Source organism: Petromyzon marinus, unplaced genomic scaffold (assembly GCF_048934315.1).
Source record: "Petromyzon marinus isolate PM22_M1 ecotype Great Lakes invasive population unplaced genomic scaffold, UKy_Petmar_22M1.pri1.0 PM_G_Scaffold_10, whole genome shotgun sequence".
In the NCBI taxonomy this organism is placed as follows: domain Eukaryota; kingdom Metazoa; phylum Chordata; class Hyperoartia; order Petromyzontiformes; family Petromyzontidae; genus Petromyzon; species Petromyzon marinus.
Genome location: NW_027422651.1, coordinates 2,097,501 through 2,116,913, shown reverse-complemented (window position 1 = coordinate 2,116,913; position 19,413 = coordinate 2,097,501). Strand labels below are relative to the sequence as shown.

The window sequence follows — 19,413 nt, the reverse complement described above, 5'->3', positions numbered from 1 at the left end:
CGTTGGCCCGGGTGATGTATGCGCCACACATCCACCAAGGCGGCGTCCTCCAGGAGTCCCTGCATTTCCTTCTTTGACCCTACTCCCCCCGGCTGCCTCCCCGAACGATCCAGGGCGCCGAGTGTGCAGTTGTGGTCGTCACCCACAATCACGCACTCGTCGTCCGGGATCCCGGCCAGGTGCCTCCTCAGGAGGTGCAGAAACGGGATCTTCTCCTTGTTGGTCACCGGCGCGTACACGTTCAGCAGGTGGGTGGTGACATCGCCCACCCTCTCCTTGCCCCGGGACTCGAGTCTCTGCTTGGCAAGGAGTCTCTCTGCTTGAGTCACAGAGGCCTTTATTGCCTTGCTGTCCTTCCATCGAGCCAAGGCAATGTCCGCTCTGTCCTTCCTCATGTTGGTCTCGTCGAGGGATTTCCAGAGAATTTCCGAGGAGATCACGGGAGTCTGAGGGTCAAGGAGTGTAGACCCCTGGCTGCTCTCGCTCCCCATGCTGAAGCAGTCGTCCCGATCTGAATCGATTTCCTCGGCGTCCGGCTCCGCTGGAAGAGCTGCAGTGGCTGAGCTGGCGCATGGCCCAGTGGCGTCCTCTCCCCCAGTGTCAGGGATGGCCTGGGATGGCTCCTGCTCAGGCTCTTCGGGTGGATGGCCCGGTGTCTCTTCCGCTGGCTTTGGATCAGCAGTGGGACGGGGACCCTCCTATTCAATCCCATCCATTTCGTCCTTGCCTTTGGTGAGTGTCTCTCCGCCAACTTCTTCCTCTTGGTCAAGTGCTTCCTGTATAGCTGGTGGGGAGTGAGTCTCTATGACAAAGGTAGGCGGGTCGATTTCCGTGGTGATGTCGCCTACATCGTCGACGGTCTCCTGCTGTAGAAACCCTTCCCCAGACGCACGCTGCTTCTTCCTCTTGGCGGGTTTCTTCCTCGCCGCCCGCGCGTCACTCGGCGTGGCGTCCGGGACGGCAAAAACCGCGTCTCCGGCGTCTGGCAGCTGTTCTGCTTCCTCCCCTGGTGTGGGGGGTTTCACGGCTTCTTCCTGTTCGAGGTCTGGGAGGGGTTCCTCCTCTGAATCTGACCCTTGAGATCCGGGTCCTTCTGTATTCTTCCTCTTGCAATTTGTCGCTTGAGGCGGCGAAGTTGGGGCCACGACTTCAGGTGTAGGAGGCTGCGTGGCTGGCGGGTCCGGTGTGAGCTGTTGGGGGCTTGTTGCAATGGGGGCTCTTGCTGCTTTGCCCCCCTTGCTCTGCCTCCCTCCTCCCCGCTCTTTTCTCCGACCCTCGCCGTCGTCAGTTTAGGACAATCCCTTCAGAAGTGCCCCTCTTCTTTGCAAAGATTGCATCTGATGGAATCTTTGGCATAAAAAGTCTATGGGCAATGCCTGCATTGACAATGACAAACGAGCCCTCTTCCTGCTGTCCGGGAGTCAGCAGGACATGCACCTGCCTCTTGAAAGATAAAATGTGATTGAGAGCAGGGTTTCTGCACCCCAGTGCCAGGGCACGTGCTGGCACCACGATGGTGCCCAGTTTGGACACGTGCTCCAACACGGCCTTGTCGGGGATGTAGGGCGGCACGTTCGAAACGACTATTCGCGCCGCCACCGAAGCGATGGGTTCCAGCTGGACGTGGAGTCCCCCCACGGTCATCCCCTTCTCGACGGCTGCATCGGCCACCTTCTTCGTCGTCAGGAAGAAGACGGCTTTCCCGCTGACCTTCGAGGCGTGGGTGATGGTGGCTGGCGGGACAATGGTGGCCAGGGCCTCGACGTACGTCTCGATCGTGACGGAGCTCGAGGCGTAGCAGCGGATGCCGTTCTCGCGCAGAGGCAGGGGTCGCTGCATGCTCGGGGGGGGTTGGCTTTGGAGCAGAGGCCCTAATGGGGGGCCTCGTGACTCCAGGCAGATTGGCAGCTGCGACCTTTGCGTAGGTGGCCATTTTGTTCCTGCTGCCTTCAATTTCTACCTGACTGTGGTGCTGCGCTTCTATACAGAGCTCCCATTGAGAGAATGTAAACTGAGGATGAATAAAGAATCCTCGTTTAAGAAACTAATTAAAGGAAAACAAAGAAAGGAAAGAGATATATTTATTTATTCAATAAACAATTTTTATATTATAATTTTTATATTCAATAAACAATTTTTATTGAATAAATTATGAAGCAGTAAAAAATTGATAGTGATATCTAATAATAAATTTGCGTGTTAAATAAATGAATGTATTTTGCAAACATCTATTTTTTGGAAAAAATGTGTTTATTAAATACATTCACTCATCGTTAAATAAATATTACTTACAGTCCTTGCACACTCGTGGAGGCAAACAAATAAAACGCAGTGCGTTAAGGAATCATTAACTAATAGATTGCTTTAGCCTCAAAGTAAACGATTGCTTTTGTGGCCTTAGATTTCTGCGCTACAGTGTGGATACCTCCACGTGGCTCACACAAAATGCAAGTTTTAACAAATCTCAAATAGTTTGAGTATTTGTCAACCGCTCTAAAGGTCCACGTGATGATGACGACGATGATGATAATAAACCGAATTGCTAGAGCTATCATTTGTAACGGCCAGGTCAGGGCCTTCCTGCAAGAGAGCTACGCCGCATCTCAACGAGGGCCTTACCCGGTAAAAAATAAAAGTTTCGTTTTTAGTTCAAGTCCCGTGCACAACATCACGCATCCACCTGTAAAGAGGAGGAGGAGGAGTTCCAGCCCAGGTAAGTGAACTCGCCACCTTTATTATCGTCACCACCACCGTCACCACCGCGATGTCTCCAGCAAACAACAAAACAGCTGCCAGGCCCCCTTCAGTCTGGGGGCAGGCAGGCAGGGAGAGAGGGGACGAGGCTACGACAGACCACGTGACCCACAACCAACGCCGGGGCACGTGGCGACGTCAAACAGAACCGTGACGCGCTAAACGCCCCCACCCCCACCCCCCCTGGGTGGGGGCGAGTCGAACGGACGACGATTCTCTGTCGACTCTCTCGGGATCGTTCTGGAAGATACATCGTGGACGCGCCCCAACAACGCACGCACAGCCTCACCACCACCACCACCCACCGGGCCATCGATAAAGTTGTGCGAGTCTGGTGAGTCTGTGGGTCTCTGTGTGGTGAGTCTATGGGTCTCTGTGTGGTGAGTCTGTGGGTCTCTGTGTGGTGAGTCTATGGGTCTCTGTGTGATGAGTCTGTGGGTGTCTATGTGTGGTGAGTCTATGGGTCTCTGTGTGGTGAGTCTGTGGGTCTCTGTGTGATGAGTCTATGGGTCTCTGTGTGATGAGTCTGTGGGTCTCTGTGTGGTGAGTCTGTGGGTCTCTGTGTGGTGAGTCTGTGGGTCTCTGTGTGATGAGTCTATGGGTCTCTGTGTGGTGAGTCTATGGGTCTCTGTGTGATGAGTCTATGGGTCTCTGTGTGGTGAGTCTATGGGTCTCTCTGTGGTGAGTCTATGGGTCTCTGTGTGGTGAGTCTATGGGTCTCTGTGTGGTGAGTCTGTGGGTCTCTGTGTGATGAGTCTATGGGTCTCTGTGTGAAGAGTCTATGGGTCTCTGTGTGATGAGTCTGTGGGTCTCTGTGTGGTGAGTCTCTGGGTCTCTGTGTGATGAGTCTATGGGTCTCTGTGTGATGAGTCTATGGGTCTCTGTGTGATGAGTCTGTGGGTCTCTGTGTGGTGAGTCTGTGGGTCTCTGTGTGATGAGTCTATGGGTCTCTGTGTGGTGAGGCTATGGGTCTCTGTGTGATGAGTCTATGGGTCTCTGTGTGATGAGTCTATGGGTCTCTGTGTGGTGAGTCTATGGGACAAACTCAGAAATATCCAGCGGCGGCAGGCATCGTCAGGGGTCGGGATGGAACCCACGACCTCCCGCGTGCCAGGCGAGGTGGTCGACATCTAGCCACCGCGCGGTGTGATTGGTGTGGCGACGACTTGGGGAGCGGCTTTCATCCAGCGGTGTCAACCGGGGGCGGGGACGAGGTCCTAAAGTTCCGATTTCTGCTCCACCGCGGCGGTGGTGGCGGCGGCGGCGGTGGCAGCGGTGGCAGCGGCGGCGGTGGTGACGGCGGTGGCGGCGGCGGTGGCTACCTGCACTCGGCAGAGACAATATCAGGCTTGGGGACCAGGCCTGGGGTGTTCCGCCCTCGCTCGTTTGCCGGGGAACGAGAAGATCACGCAGGGTGGGGAGAAAACACTCACAAGGCACGGAACTTGAAACAACAGCCAGCAGCAGTATCATCATCATCATCTGGCCCGATGATGATGATGATGCCGGTTGTGGTTGTTGTAATTAGCGGTGAGGTGTCAACAGGTACTTGAATTGTGAACGTCGTTGTGGGTTTACTCTCCAACACACTACCGGTTAGTACTGAACAAGTATACTACACTGTACACTACACTACACACAACACTGGACAGTACACTGCACTGTCCACTACACTATACACTACACTGTACAGTACACTATAAACTAGTAACTAATTGGCACGTTTTGTTTACGTGACACTAAACCTGACTAATTGGCTGTGTCAGGTGGTGGCGGGTTTTACGATACAGCGTTTATATATTGACGCCACTTAACACAAAAACATATTCGACTTTGGACACAATGGGAATATTGTGTTCATGTAGCAGCAGGAGGAGGAGGAATCCAGAAATGTACGGTCGGGGGTACAGAGGTCAGAACGTTACAACAGCAAACACGACATGCAAACACGACACGCAGACACGACACGCTAACACGTCACGCAAACACGTCACGCACACACGACACGCAGACACGTCACGCAAACACGACACGCAAACACGACACGCGCCGTCGGCACATGCCAGGTATAGCAAAGGTTAACAAATAAATAAAAATAAATATATAGACACAAATATTTTGTGTATCTTACCAGGTAAGCCCCCCGCTGTGCTACTACGTCACTTGTTTAGTAGAAGCTACACCGGCTACCACAAGTGACAGCTCAACTCAGTGGCTTATCGTCATCATCGTCATCATTATCGTCATCATTGTCATTATCATCGTCGTCATCGTCATCATCGTTATCATCATCGTCATCATCGTTATCATTATCGTCGTCATCGTCATCATCGTTGTCATCATCATCGTCATCATTATCATCGTCGTCATCGTCATCATCATCATCGTTGTCGGGTGGCAAATATAGAGCAGCAGCCAAATGGCTCTGAACGCGTAGAGACGCAGGAAGTGTCAGGGTCGGGATAGGACCCACGACCTCCTGCGTACCAGGCGAGGTAATAATAATACGGTTTTTCCCCTTTTTGGTACTGGCAAAGGAGGTCTAATGATGTAGATAATCCAGGCGAGGTAGTTAACATCTCATAGCCACCGTGATGACGACGATGATGATGAGGGAGACACCGCAAACTCCAAATACACAGGTGTCAGGGGCGGGGAAGTAGCCCACGCCCTCCTGTGGACCAAGCGAGGCAGTCCACATCTCAGCCATTGTGATGCTGATGATGATTATGAGAGACACCGCAAACTCTAAATATACAGCAGCAGCAGGCGTCGTCAGGGTCTGGATCCAACCCACGCCCTCCCGTGTACCAAGCGAGGCAGTCCACATCTACGTAGCCACCGCAACGCCACCGCCGCTCACCGGGACGCTCGCTGGCGTTCCGACTGACCCGCACGTTGCACATCAGCAAGGGGAGCAGCACCAGCACCGTCAGCACCGTCATGGCCACCGTCAAGCTGATGGGGTAGATAGTGCTGCCGCTGGCGGGGAGCGTCGCCTCGTCTCCCATAGACACCGCGGACGAGGGTGGGGAGGAGCGGGAGGTGGATGGGGTGGTGGTGGTGGTGGCGGCGGTGGTGGTGGTGGTGGTGGCATTGGTGGTGGTGGTGGCGGTGGTGGCAGTGGTGGCGGCGGTGGTGGTGGTGGCGGCGGTGGTGGTGGTGGCGGCGGTGGTGGTGGTGGCGGTGGTGGCTACGGGATTGGGGACACACGAGGAGATTCGGTGAGACGCGGGGAGATAACGGGGAGATACGGGTAGACATGGGGAAGCAGAGACACGGGGAAACAGAGAGACACAGTGAGACAGATACAGACAGAGAGACAGATACAGACAGAGAAACAGACAGAGAGACTGACAGAGAGACAGACAGAGAGACACAGACAGAGTGGGATGCTGAGCAGTGTTGTTGGATGAGGTTAGTAAGGAGGAGGTTTTGGTCTTAATCACTTATCTGTGTATGTGTGTGTGTCTGTCTGTGTGTGTGTCTGTATGCTGGGCTGGCTGAGTCATGTAGCCCGCATGCCCAGCCACCGCATGCCGCAACAGCTTTTGTTCGGCCGGATCGAGGGGGCTGAACGGGCGCGGCATGGACTGGAGAAGAGATGGAGTGATGTGGTACAGAAGAACGTGGAGCTGAGTGGACTTGCCGATGACTGGTACCAGCGGTGTCAAGATCGGCCTCTGTGGAGGAGGCTCGTGAAGGACACTACTGGGCAGTTGGAGGCAGTCGCCCTCCAACAACAACGGAGGGCGGAGGAGCGACGCTCACAACAACGAGCGGAGCGCCGGGTGGCTAAAGCCCAGCAGGTTGGCACAGTAGGGGGCACAGGTGGTGCATCAGCCAGTCATCTCAGTCAGTCGACCCGTGGCACCTGGGTCTGCCCCGTGACCTGCCAGCGGGCGTTCGACACTCCACGTGGCCTCAAGGTGCACATGTCCTGGCACAAGTGTCGTGGTGACGTCACCACTACTTAGTGGTGAATGGCGGTTGTTGTTGTGTCTGTGTGTCTGTGTGTGTCTGTGTGTGTCTGGCACAAGCGTCGTGGTGACGTCACTGCCACTTAGTGGCGAATGGCGGTTGTTGTTGTCTGTGTGTGGCTGTCTGTGTGTCTGTGTGTGTCTGTCTGTCTGTGTCTATTCAACATCGCCTTGCCAGGCACGCTGAGGAGAGGCTTGCAGAGCCCCAATGTGGTTTCAGGAAAGGGCGGTCCTGCACAGATGCCATATTTTCTGTCCGTCTGCTACAGCACAGGTGTAGGGAATTCCAGCAAGACCTACATCTCTGCTTTATTGACCTGGTCAAGGCCTATGATACCATCAGTAGGCCTGGGCTCTGGGTTGTTCTTCATGCTTTTGCAGTCCCTGACCCTCTGCTCACTATCATTAAGGACCTTCATGATGGTGAGCAGGCCCGGGTAAAACTACGTGGCCGGGAGTCAGAGCCATTCCCTGTACACCTTGGGGTGCGATAGCGATGTCCTCTGGCTCCCACATTATTTAACATCTATTTCGACCGCGTAGTTCGTGAAGCCTTCGATGGCCGTACCAGACCAGAGGAATTTCCATCTGGTACAGATGTAGCGCCATAGATGGAACAGCGGTGCCTCGTACCGTCAGGGGAGGGGCTGCAGCGGCAGCCCTAGAGGGGAGGGGCTGCTGGGGGCTGAGGACCCCAGACAGCCCCACCCCTCGGCTCTAGGACCCCAGACAGCCCCACCCCTCGATGGGCAGGAGGCACCAGAGGGGACCTCCCTGGCTGATCTGGAGCCAGCCGCAGCCGAAAAACGAAGGGCGGCGGCGGCAGCAGCCGAGTAGGACCCTGGACCCCCTCGCCCCGCCGTCCTTGTGTAGGGCGGTAGTTGGTGACGTCACGTCGCGCTCAACCCTCCGGTACGATGACGTCACGTGCGGTGACGTCACGGACAGGGGGCCGGGACGGTGACATCATGTCCCCCTGGGGTATTTAGGTCGGGACCCCTTGACGTGTTCGAGGTCGTCGCGGGGAGCCAGGAACGTGTGAAGTTGGGAGTTGTGACCCAGGGTTGGGGGAGATTAGCACCGGGCTAGCGGAGCCTGTGGGTGTGCTAGGGACCTCCCCAGTACCCTTACTTTGGGGGAGCGATGGGACCCAGGGTAGGGGGAGATTGGCACCGGGCTAGGGTAGCCTGTGGGTGTGCTAGGGACCTATCCCAGTACCCTACCCCTGGGGGAGCGATGGGACCCAGGGTAGGGGGAGATTGGCACCGGGCTAGGGTAGTCTGTGGGTGTGCTAGGGACCTCCCCAGTACCCTACCCCTGGGGGAGCGATGGGACCCAGGGTAGGGGGAGATTAGCACCAGGCTAGGGTAGCCTGTGGGTGTGCTAGGGACCTCCCCAGTACCCTTCCCCTGGGGTGTGGAGTGTAGGCAGTGAGCGTGCAGTAAAACAACTGGCGCAAGCCCCTACATGAAGATCTGCCTCCGAGTCGTCATTTACGCCTCAACACTTGTAAGGGCCGGGACGCCGTGCGGGCCGGTGGTGGGACTCTGGGCCAGTGGTGGGACTCTGGGCCAGTGGTGGGACTCTGGGTCAGTGGTGGGACTCTGGGTCAGTGGTGGGACTCTGGGCCAGTGGTGGGACTCTGGGTCAGTGGTGGGACTCTGGGCCAGTGGTGGGACTCTGGGCCTGTGGTGGGACTCTGGGCCAGTGGTGGGACTCTGGGCCAGTGGTGGGACTCTGGGTCAGTGGTGGGACTCTGGGCCTGTGGTGGGACTCTGGGCCAGTGGTGGTGGGACTCTGGGCCTATGGTGAGACTCTGGGCCAGTGGTGGGACTCTGGGCCAGTGGTGGGACTCTGGGCCAGTGGTGGGACTCTGGGTCAGTGGTGGGACTCTGGGCCTGTGGTGGGACTCTGGGCCAGTGGTGGGACTCTGGGCCTGTGGTGGGACTCTGGGCCGGTGGTGGGACTCTGGGCCAGTGGTGGTGAGACTCTGGGCCGGTGGTGGGACTCTGGGCCTGTGGTGGGACTCTGGGCCAGTGGTGGGACTCTGGGCCAGTGGTGGGACTCTGGGTCAGTGGTGGGACTCTGGGCCTGTGGTGGGACTCTGGGCCAGTGGTGGTGGGACTCTGGGCCTATGGTGAGACTCTGGGCCAGTGGTGGGACTCTGGGCCAGTGGTGGGACTCTGGGCCAGTGGTGGGACTCTGGGTCAGTGGTGGGACTCTGGGCCTGTGGTGGGACTCTGGGCCAGTGGTGGGACTCTGGGCCTGTGGTGGGACTCTGGGCCGGTGGTGGGACTCTGGGCCAGTGGTGGTGTGACTCTGGGACTCCCGGCCCCACGCCCTTGTAAGGGCGAGGTCCGAGGAAGCCAGAGTGTGGACCCGCACCTTGGCTGGGTGGGGTCAGGGTAGCCTCCCCTAGGGTGGTCACAGCGGAGGAGCCCAGAGCGTAGGCAGTGTCACGGCACGCTAGGGGCAGGCCGTGTGCCTAGGCTGTAGCAGTGTATCAGGAGGACTGTTGGAGTGTTGCGTTGTAATAAAGGAGTTACCTATGCAAAGTGTCTCCGAAACCCACTACACGGATACAATGGGAGGCTGATCGATGCCCAGGTGCGGTCAAGGGATGGCTCCCTATCGCTCAACCACGTTGCGTATGCCGATGATCTGGTAATCGCTGCTCACTCAGAGGAGGAGTTGGAGGCGCTGCTGCTAAACCTGGAGCTTGCCACTAAGAGGTGGGGCCTTACCATCAGCCCCACCAACACTAAGGACCTGCCTGGGTATTTTGTAACATTGGACACTCTACCCCCACAACTCCCAATTGGTGATTGAGTTGTGGAGAGAGTGAAGAGTTTCCCATACCTGGGCAGTGTGCTCATGACCGGCTCCGGTTGGACAGCAAAGGTCTCACTCTGAATCAGTCGAGCGGCATCATCTATTCATCGGTTGGGTAACGCTGTGTGGAAGCTACCTGGTCTGTCACTCCGCACGAATCTTCAGGTCTTCTCGGCCACAGTCATTCCCTCCCTTCTCTACGCTTGCGAAAAGTGGACCCCCCCTAATGGAACATATTCGCCGGTTAGAAACATTCAGGCTGGCCTGCCTACGATCCAATTTGGGTTTAAACAGGCTGGATTGTGTGAGCTCACAAATCCCAGAAAAATCTGGACAAAGTCCCATCGGTGAGCTCCTCCGGCAGGCAAGGCTCGGACTCCAGCCCCTCGCACCCGTCCAGAGCCCCCGTTTAGCCCCTGTGGTGGTCACAGACGCCATGAGGGGAGGAACCAATCGGAATTGGCCCTCCCCCCACAGCACTGTCCACGACAGAGTTGCCCGTCCGGCACCGCGAGGAGGTAGGGGGTACACACACACACAGGTACATACACACAGGTGCACACACACACAGGTAAACACACAGGTACACACACACACAGGTACACACAGGTACGCACACACAGGTACACACACAGGTATACACACACAGGTACACACAGGTACACACACAGGTACACACACACAGGTACACACACAGGTACACACACAGGTACACACACACACACAGTTACACACGCAGGTACACACACAGGTACTCACACACATACAGGTACACACACAGGTACACACACAAACAGGTACACACGCAGGTACACACACAGGTACACACACACAGGTACACACACACAGGTACACACACAGGTACACACACACAGGTACACACACACAGGTACATACACAGGTACACACACACAGGTACACACAGGTACACACACAGGTACACACACACAGGTACACACACACAGGTACATACACAGGTACACACCAAGGTACACACACAGGTACACACACACACAGGTACACACACAGGTACACACACACAGGTACACACACAGGTACACACACACAGGTACACACACAGGTACACATACAGGTACACACACAGGTACACACACACAGGTACACACACACAGGTACACACACACAGCTACACACACACACAAAGGTACACACACAGGTACACACACAGGTACACACACACAGGTGCACACACACAGGTACACACACACACACAGGTACACACACAGGTACACACATGCAGGTGCACACACACAGATACAACAACACAACAACAACCGCCATTCGCCACTAAGTGGCGGTGACGTCACCACGACGCTTGTGCCAGGCTATGTGCACCTTGAGGCCATGTGAAGTGTCGAACGCCCGCTGGCAGGAGGTCACGGGGCAGACCCAGGTGCCACGGGTCGACTGACTGAGATGACTGGCTGATGCACCACCTGTGCCCCCTACTGTGCCAACCTGCTGTGTTTTAGCCACCCGGCGCTCCGCTCGCTGTTGTGAGCGTCGCTCCTCCGCCCTCCGTTGTTGTTGGAGGGCGACTGCCTCCAACTGCCCAGTAGCATCCTTCACGAGCCTCCTCCACAGAGGCCGATCTTGAGACCGCTGGTACCAGTCATCGGCAAGTCCACTCAGCTCCACGTCCTCCTGTACCACATCACTCCATCTCTTCTCTAGCCCGTGCCGCGCCCGCTTAGCCCCCTCAATCCGGCCAAACAAAAGCTGTTTCGGCATGCGGTGGCTGGGCATGCGGGCTACATGACCCAGCCATCGCAGCCTTGCCTACCGGAGGAGCTCACCGATGGGACCCTGCCCAGATCTTTCAAGTATTTGTGAGCTCCTCACACAATCCAGTCTGGTTAAACCCAGGATGGATCGTAGGCAGGCCAGCCTAAATGTTTCTAACCGGCAAAGATGTTCCATTAGGGGGGTCCACGTTTCGCAAGCGTAGAGAAGGGAGGGAATGACCGTGGCCGAGAAGACCTGAAGCTTAGTGCGGAGCGACAGACCAGGTAGCTTCCACACAGCGTTACGCAACCGATGAAAAGATATTGCCGCTCGACTGATTCGGAGTGAGACCTCTGCTGTTAAACTGGAGCCAGTCATAAGCACACTGCCCAGGTATGGGAAACTCTCCACTCTCTCCACAACTGCCCCATCACCGATTGGGAGTTGTGGGGGTGGAGTGTCCGATGGTACAAAATACCCAGGCAGGTGCTTGGTTTTGGTGGGGCTGATGGTAAGGCCCCACCTCTTAGTGGCACGCTCCAGTCTCAGCAGCAGCGTCTCCAACTCCTCCTCTGACTGAGCAGCTATTACCAAGTCATCAGCATACATAACGTGGTTGAGCAATAGGGAGCCATCCCTTGACCGCACCCGGGCATCGATTAGCCTCCCATTATATCTGTACCATATGGAGATTCCCCCGGTACAGCTATTGAAGGCTTCACGAACTACGTGGTCAAATAATGTGGGAGCCAGAGGACATCCCTGTCGCACCCCAAGGTGTACAGGGAATGGCTCTGACTCCCGGCCACGTAGTTTTACCCGGGCCCGCTCACCATCATGAAGGTCCTTAATGATCGTGAGCAGAGGGTCAGGTACTCCAAAAGCACGAAGAACGACCCAGAGCCCAGGCCTACTGATGGTATCATAGGCCTTGACCAGGTCAATAAAGCAGAGATGTAGGTCTTGTTGGAATTCCCTACACCTCTGCTGTAGCAGACGGACAGAAAATATGGCATCTGTGCAGGACCGCCCTTTCCTGAAACCGCATTGGGGCTCCACAAGCCTCTCCTCAGCGTGCCTGGCAAGGCGATGCTGAATAATCCTTGCCAGGACCTTTCCCGGCACACTGAGGAGTGAGATGCCCCTGTAGTTGTTACAGTCTGTGCGGTCCCCCTTCTTAAAAAGGGGGACCACCAGGGCATCCTTCCAATCCTGCGGAACCCATCCAGTGGTCCAGACTGTTGTTATGTCATATAGGGCAGTCTGTGCACAAACGCCACCCTCCCTCAGCATTTCGCTTGGGAGATCATCTCTGCCCGCTGCCTTTCCTGGTCTCAGACTCCGGATCGCCTTCAATACTTCCTCAGCAGATGGCACCTCAGCCAGCCACTCACAGGGGGTGACTTCATCCAATATTTGAGGCACCGCAGCCTCAGCAGGGTCATCCTCACTTTGTGCCACGATGTTTTCCTGGCTGAGGGATTTTCCCTCCCCCAGGACCTCACAGAAATGCTCAGCAAATCTGCAAACCTGTTCCTGGGGGTCGGAAATTGGATCACCGTTTTTTCCCCTAATGATGGTAATCGGTGTGGCGATGCAGGTTACTTTTTTGATGGAGTTAAATAGAGATTTGTGATCACGGGCCACTGAGGCAGACTCCATCTCCTCAGCAACCCGCGACCACCACCCATCCTTGCAGCGCCTCACGGCTCTCCGAACCTCCGAGCGAAGGCTGCGGTAAGCCTCCTCATTCTCTGACGTGGGATTCTGTAGCCGATGACAGTGGGCCTGTCGCTTTTTTTCAACCATCCTGAACAACTCCTCTCTCATCCAGGGTGTCTGGGGAGGTCTGGACCGCGTACCCAAAGCAGCCATTGCAGCTGCATGAGTCACAGTCCTAAACCTCGCCCATTTACCCTCGACATCAGGAGGAGTCGGGGACGATGCCAATCCCAGCCGCAAGCGATGATGAAATTCTCGCTTGCAACTTTCATCAGATAACTGAGACCAGGCCACTTTAGGTTGGAATGGGGTCCTGGGTGTACACCCACCACCGGAGTGGAAGAATGGCAGGCGCATCTTACAGATGACTAGTCGATGGTCAGAGGGCAGATCAGCTCCACGGTAGGTCCTGGTGTCAAGGACATGGGCTCGCATTCGCTGGTCCGTCACTATGTAGTCCAGCAGATGTTCTTGCTTGGACCCGGCATGCATCCATGATGTTGTGTGGATGCGCCGATGCCGGAACAGCGTGTTGGTAATTACAAGCCCATGGGCTGCACAAAAATCTAGCAGCCTCCTACCGTTGTTATTGAGCTGATCTGGCCCATGCCCTCCAATCACTCCAGACCAGGTGCCAGTATCATGACCAACTCGGGCATTGAAGTCACCCAACATGATGACTCTCTCCCGAGGGGCCACTTTAGCCAGCACCTGTGACAGGAGGTCATAGAAGGCATCTGACTCATCGGCTTTGCCTGCATCCCTCCACGGATGTTCATCTTCGGTGGGGGCATAAGTAACCACGACCACCATTCCTCGCCTCCGGTTGATGGGAAGGCGAGCCCAAAGTAGCCTGGGGCTTACAGCTTCCCACACCTCACCGCCACGCTCCCACGCCCCCTTCATTCTTTTGTTCAAAAGAAGACCCACACCCTGTTGTTTGGCAGTCTGCTGCCCCGAGTAGAGGACTGTCCACCCCTCATGGTGGCAGGAGCCAGAGCCGGTCCACCTGACCTCCTGAATGCCGCATAGATCCAGGCGGTACCGGTCCAGCTCCCGACAGAGGAGTGGCAGCCTCTCCTCTGCAGTGAGCGTTCGAACATTCCACGTGGCCACCCGTAGTGGCTTTTCGTTGTTTCTGGAGTAGCCCCGAGGGTAGGTATTCAATCTCCTGGCTCCGCCAATTGGGGTTTGGCCAGGAGACGTCATAGACGCCTGGCCCCCCGGGGCCTCCGGCACAAGCTTAGTTGTTACATATTTCAGTTTAATTCGTGGTTTCGTGGTAATTAATTGAAGGTGGAGGGGTTACCAGCCCCTCGCACCCGTCCAGAGCCCCCGTTTAGCCCCTGTGGTGGACACATATGCCATGAGGGGAGGAGCCAATCAAAATTGGATCTCCCCCCACAGCGCTGTCCACGACAGAGTTGCCCGTCCGGCACCGCGAGGAGGTAGGGGGTTGTTTTGCCGGACCACAGATACACACACAGGTACACACACACAGGTACACACACAGGTACACACACACAGGTACACACACAGGTACACACACACACACAGGCACACACACAGGTAGACACACACAGGTACACACACAGGTACACACACACAGGCACACACACACAGGTACACACACACACACAGGTAGACACACACAGGTACACACACAGGTACACACACACACAGGCACACACACACAGGTACACACACATAGGTACACACACACAGGTACACACACACAGGTACACACACACACAGGTACACACACAGGTACACACATACACAGGTACACACACAGGTACACACACAGGTACACACACACAGGCACACACACAGGTACACACACACAGGTACACACACACACAGGTACACACACACAGGTACACACACAGGTACACACACAAACAGGTACACACACACAGGTACACACACACAGGTACACACACAAACAGGTACACACACACAGGTACACACACACAGGTACACACACAGGTACACACACACAGGTACACACACACACAGGTACACACACACACACAGGTACACACACAGGTACACACATACACAGGTACACACACAGGTACACACACAGGTACACACACACAGGCACACACACAGGTACACACACACAGGTACACACACACACAGGTACACACACACAGGTACACACACAGGTACACACACAAACAGGTACACACACACACAGGTACACACACACAGGTACACACACAGGTACACACACAAACAGGTACACACACACAGGTACACACACAGGTACACACACACAGGTACACACACACACAGGTACATACACACAGGTACACACACAGGTGGGCATCACACCCACACACGATAGTCGATCATGTTCAATTCTCATGTAATCAAAGTAGGAATCGATTCATTAAGATTCATTTTCGACCGCTTAATTCTCATGTTATCCGAACGGAAATCGATTTAATTAGCTTAATCAACCGTATATCGATTCCCATGTTATCCCAAATTAAATCGACTCTATACATCCGTTACTCTACAATAATCGATTCCTAATGTTATCCCATTAAGAATCGATGCGAGTATAGTTAATCGAACCGGGAATCGAATTTCTCTCCACGTGACTAAAGATCGCTCCATGGCGATGCGTCAACTCGTCTCTAGACTTGGCCTACTCTTCCTCCTCCTGCTGCTCCTCCTCCTCAACCTCTTCACGTGGTGCAGCAGCCACGGTGAGCCGGGCCGGTCGATACATCGGGTGCCAGGTTGTGGTGGACGTGGGGAGCGGTGGTGCAGTGGTTAGCGCACTGTGAGCGAGTGTGGGGAGCGGTGGTGCAGTGGTTAACGCACTGTGTGAGTGAGTGGGGAGCGGTGGTGCAGTGGTTAGCGCACTGTGTGAGTGTGTGTGTGGGGAGCGGTGGTGCAGTGGTTAGCGCACTGTGTGAGTGTGTGTGTGGGGAGCGGTGGTGCAGTGGTTAGCGCACTGTGTGTGTGAGTGTGGGGAGCGGTGGTGCAGTGGTAAGCGCACTGTGTGAGTGAGTGTGGGGAGCGGTGGTGCAGTGGTTAGCGCACTTTGTGTGAGTGGGGAGTGGTGGTGCAGTGGTTAGCGCACTGTGTGTGTGTGGGCAGCGGTGGTGCAGTGGTTAGCGCACTGTGTGAGTGTGTGGGGAGCGGTGGTGCAGTGGTTAGCGCACTGTGTGAGTGTGGGGAGCGGTGGTGCAGTGGTTAGCGCACTGTGTGTGTGGGGAGCGGTGGTGCAGTGGTTAGCGCACTGTGAGTGTGGGGAGCGGTGGTGCAGTGGTTAGCGCACTGTGTGTGTGGGGAGCGGTGGTGCAGTGGTTAGCGCACTGTGTGAGTGTGGGGAGCGGTGGTGCAGTTGTTAGCGCACTGTGTGTGTGGGGAGCGGTGGTGCAGTGGTTAGCGCACTGTGTGAGTGTGGGGAGCGGTGGTGCAGTGGTTAGCGCACTGTGTGTGAGTGTGGGGAGCGGTGGTGCAGTGGTTAGCGCACTGTGTGTGAGTGTGGGGAGCGGTGGTGCAGTGGTTAGCGCACTGTGTGTGTGTGTGGGGAGCGGTGGTGCAGTGGTTAGCGCACTGTGTTTGTGTGGGGAGCGGTGGTGCAGTGGTTAGCGCACTGTGTGTGAGTGTGGGGAGCGGTGGTGCAGTGGTTAGCGCACTGTGAGTGTGTGGGGAGCGGTGGTGCAGTGGTTAGCGCACTGTGTGTGTGAGTGTGTGGGGAGCGGTGGTGCAGTGGTTAGCGCACTGAGTGTGTGGGGAGCGGTGGTGCAGTGGTTAGCGCACTGTGTGTGAGTGTGGGGAGCGGTGGTGCAGTGGTTAGCGCACACTGAGTGCCGTTTGCCCATCTCCCCAGCCCCGGCTTCCCCACTGAATGTGCGCGTGGAGTCTCGAGACCTGCTGACACAACTCCGCTGGGAACCAGCTGACGTGAACCCCGCCACCAGCAGCGTCACCTACAGAGTGGAGAGCAAACTGTGAGATGGTCGCTCACTCACTCACCCAGCCACTCACTCACCCACTCACTCACTCACCCACTCACCCACCCACTCACTCACCCATCAACTCACCCACCCACTCACTCACTAACGCACTCATTCACCCACTTACTCACCCACCCACTCTCTCACTCGCCCACTCACCCGCTTCCTCACTCACTCACTCACCCATCAACTCACCCACCCACTCACTCACTGACTAACGCACTCACTCACCCACTTACTCACCCACCCACTGTCTCACTCACCCACTCACTCAGCCACTCACTCACTCACCCACCCACTCACTCACCCATCCACTCACTCAACCACTCACTCACCCACTTACTCACCCACCCACTCTCTCACTCACTCACCCACCCACTCACTCACTGACTCACTCACCCACTCTCTCACTCGCCCACTCACCCGCTTGCTCACTCACTCACCCACTCACTCACCCACCCACCCACTCACCCACCCACCCACTCCTCACCACCTCCTCCCCGTGTCTCTGTCTGTGCAGCTATGGACGAGCCCACTGGCGGACCGTCTGCGCTGCAACAACAGAGACTCGGTGCGATGTCTCCTCAGCTCTGCGGCATCCCGGTGACCGCTATCACCTGCGCGTCAGAGCCACCGTTTCATCGTCATCACCGGGGGCCTCACCAATCTCCTTGCCCTGGGTCGTGGTTGAGGTCTTACCCTTGGAGACAAGTCAGTGGCTTTGTCTATGTGTGTGTCTCTGTGTGCGTGTCTGTGTGTCTCTGTCTGTGTGTATGTATGTGTGTCTGTGTGTGTGTCTCTGTGTGTGTGTGTCTGTGTGTATGAGTCTCTCTGTTTGAGTGTCTCTGTGTGTATGTGTGTCTGTGTGTGTGTGTGTGTGTCTGTGTGTGTGTGTCTGTGTGTGTGTGTCTGTGTGTGTGTGTGTCTGTGTGTGTGTCTGTGTGTCTCTGTGTGTGTGTATGTCTGTGTGTAGAGTGTCTGTATGTGAGTGTCTCTGTGTCTCTGTGTGTGTGTCTATGTCTCTGTGTGTGGCTGCCTGTGTGTATGTGTGTCTGTGTGTGTCTCTGTGTGTCAGTGTCTCTGTGTGAGTGTCTCTGTGTGTGAGTGTCTCTTTGTGTGTGTCTGTGTCTTTGTGTGTGTCTGTGTCTGTGTGTATGTGTCTGTGTGTGAGTGTCTCTGTGTGAGTGTGTCTCTGTGTGTGAGTGTCTCTGTGTGAGTGTCTCTTTGTGTGTCTCTGTGTGAGTGTCTCTGTGTGTGAATGTCTCTGTGTATTGTCTCTGTGGGAGAGTCTCTGTGCGTGTCTGTGTGTGTCTCTGTGTGTCTGTGTGTGTCTCTATGTGTGAGTGTCTCTTTGTGTGTCTGTGTGTGTGTCTCTGTGTGAGTGTCTCTATGTGTGAGTGTCTCTTTGTGTGTGTCTCTGTGTGTGTGTCTCTGTGTGAGTGTCTCTGTGTGAGTGTCTCTGTGTGTGTGTGTGTCTCTGTGTGTCTGTGAGTGTCTCTGTGTGTGAGTGTCTCTTTGTGTGTGTCTCTGTGTGTGTGTGTGTCACTGTGTGTCTCTGTGTGTGTGTGTCTGTGTGTGTGTCTGTGTGTCTCTGTCTCTGTGTGTGTGTATGTCTGTGTGTAGAGTGTCTGTATGTGAGTGTCTCTGTGTCTCTGTGTGTGTGTCTATGTCTCTGTGTGTGTCTGCCTGTGTGTATGTGTGTTTGTGTGTGTCTCTGTGTGTCAGTGTCTCTGTGTGAGTGTCTCTGTGTGTGATTGTCTCTTTGTGTGTGTCTGTGTCTTTGTGTGTGTCTGTGTCTGTGTGTGAGTGTCTCTGTGTGAGTGTCTCTGTGTGTGTCTCTTTGTGAGTGTCTCTGTGTGTGAATGTCTCTGTGTATTGTCTCTGTGGGAGAGTCTCTGTGCGTGTCTGTGTGTGTCTCTGTGTGTCCGTGTGTGTCTCTATGTGTGAGTGTCTCTTTGTGTGTCTCTGTGTGTGTCTCTGTGTGAGTGTCTCTATGTGTGAGTGTCTCTTTGTGTGTGTCTCTGTGTGTGTGTGTCTCTGTGTGAGTGTCTCTGTGTGAGTGTCTCTGTGTGTGTGTGTGTGTCTCTGTGTGTCTGTGAGTGTCTCTGTGTGTGAGTGTCTCTTTGTGTGTGTCTCTGTGTGTGTGTGTCACTGTGTGTCTCTGTGTGTGTGTGTCTCTGTGTGTGTCTCTGTGTGTGTGTCTCTGTGTGTGTGTCTCTGTGTGTGTGTCTCTGTGTGTGTGCCTCCGTGTGTGTGTGTGTGTCTCTGTGTGTGTCTCTGTGTGTGTCTCTGTGTGTATGTCTCTGTGTGTGTGTCTCTGTGTGTGTGTGTCTCTGTGTGTCTCTGTGTGTGTGTCTCTGTGTGTGTGTGTCTCTGAGTGTCTCTGTGTGAGTGTC

At 55.4% G+C, this 19,413-nt stretch overlaps 1 protein-coding gene across 1 annotated transcript in view; it reads left to right on the top strand.

The window, feature by feature from the left end:
* Nucleotides 1-7,479: 7,479 nt before the first annotated feature.
* The window catches only part of LOC142908626 (uncharacterized), a 25,202-nt gene continuing 13,268 nt past the window's right edge, over nucleotides 7,480-19,413 (top strand). The window contains exons 1-3 of the mRNA XM_076059394.1: nucleotides 7,480-7,611; nucleotides 16,851-17,011; nucleotides 17,538-17,728. Coding sequence (XP_075915509.1) covers nucleotides 7,480-7,611; nucleotides 16,851-17,011; nucleotides 17,538-17,728 — 484 coding nt within the window. The remainder of the gene's footprint in view (nucleotides 7,612-16,850; nucleotides 17,012-17,537; nucleotides 17,729-19,413) is intronic.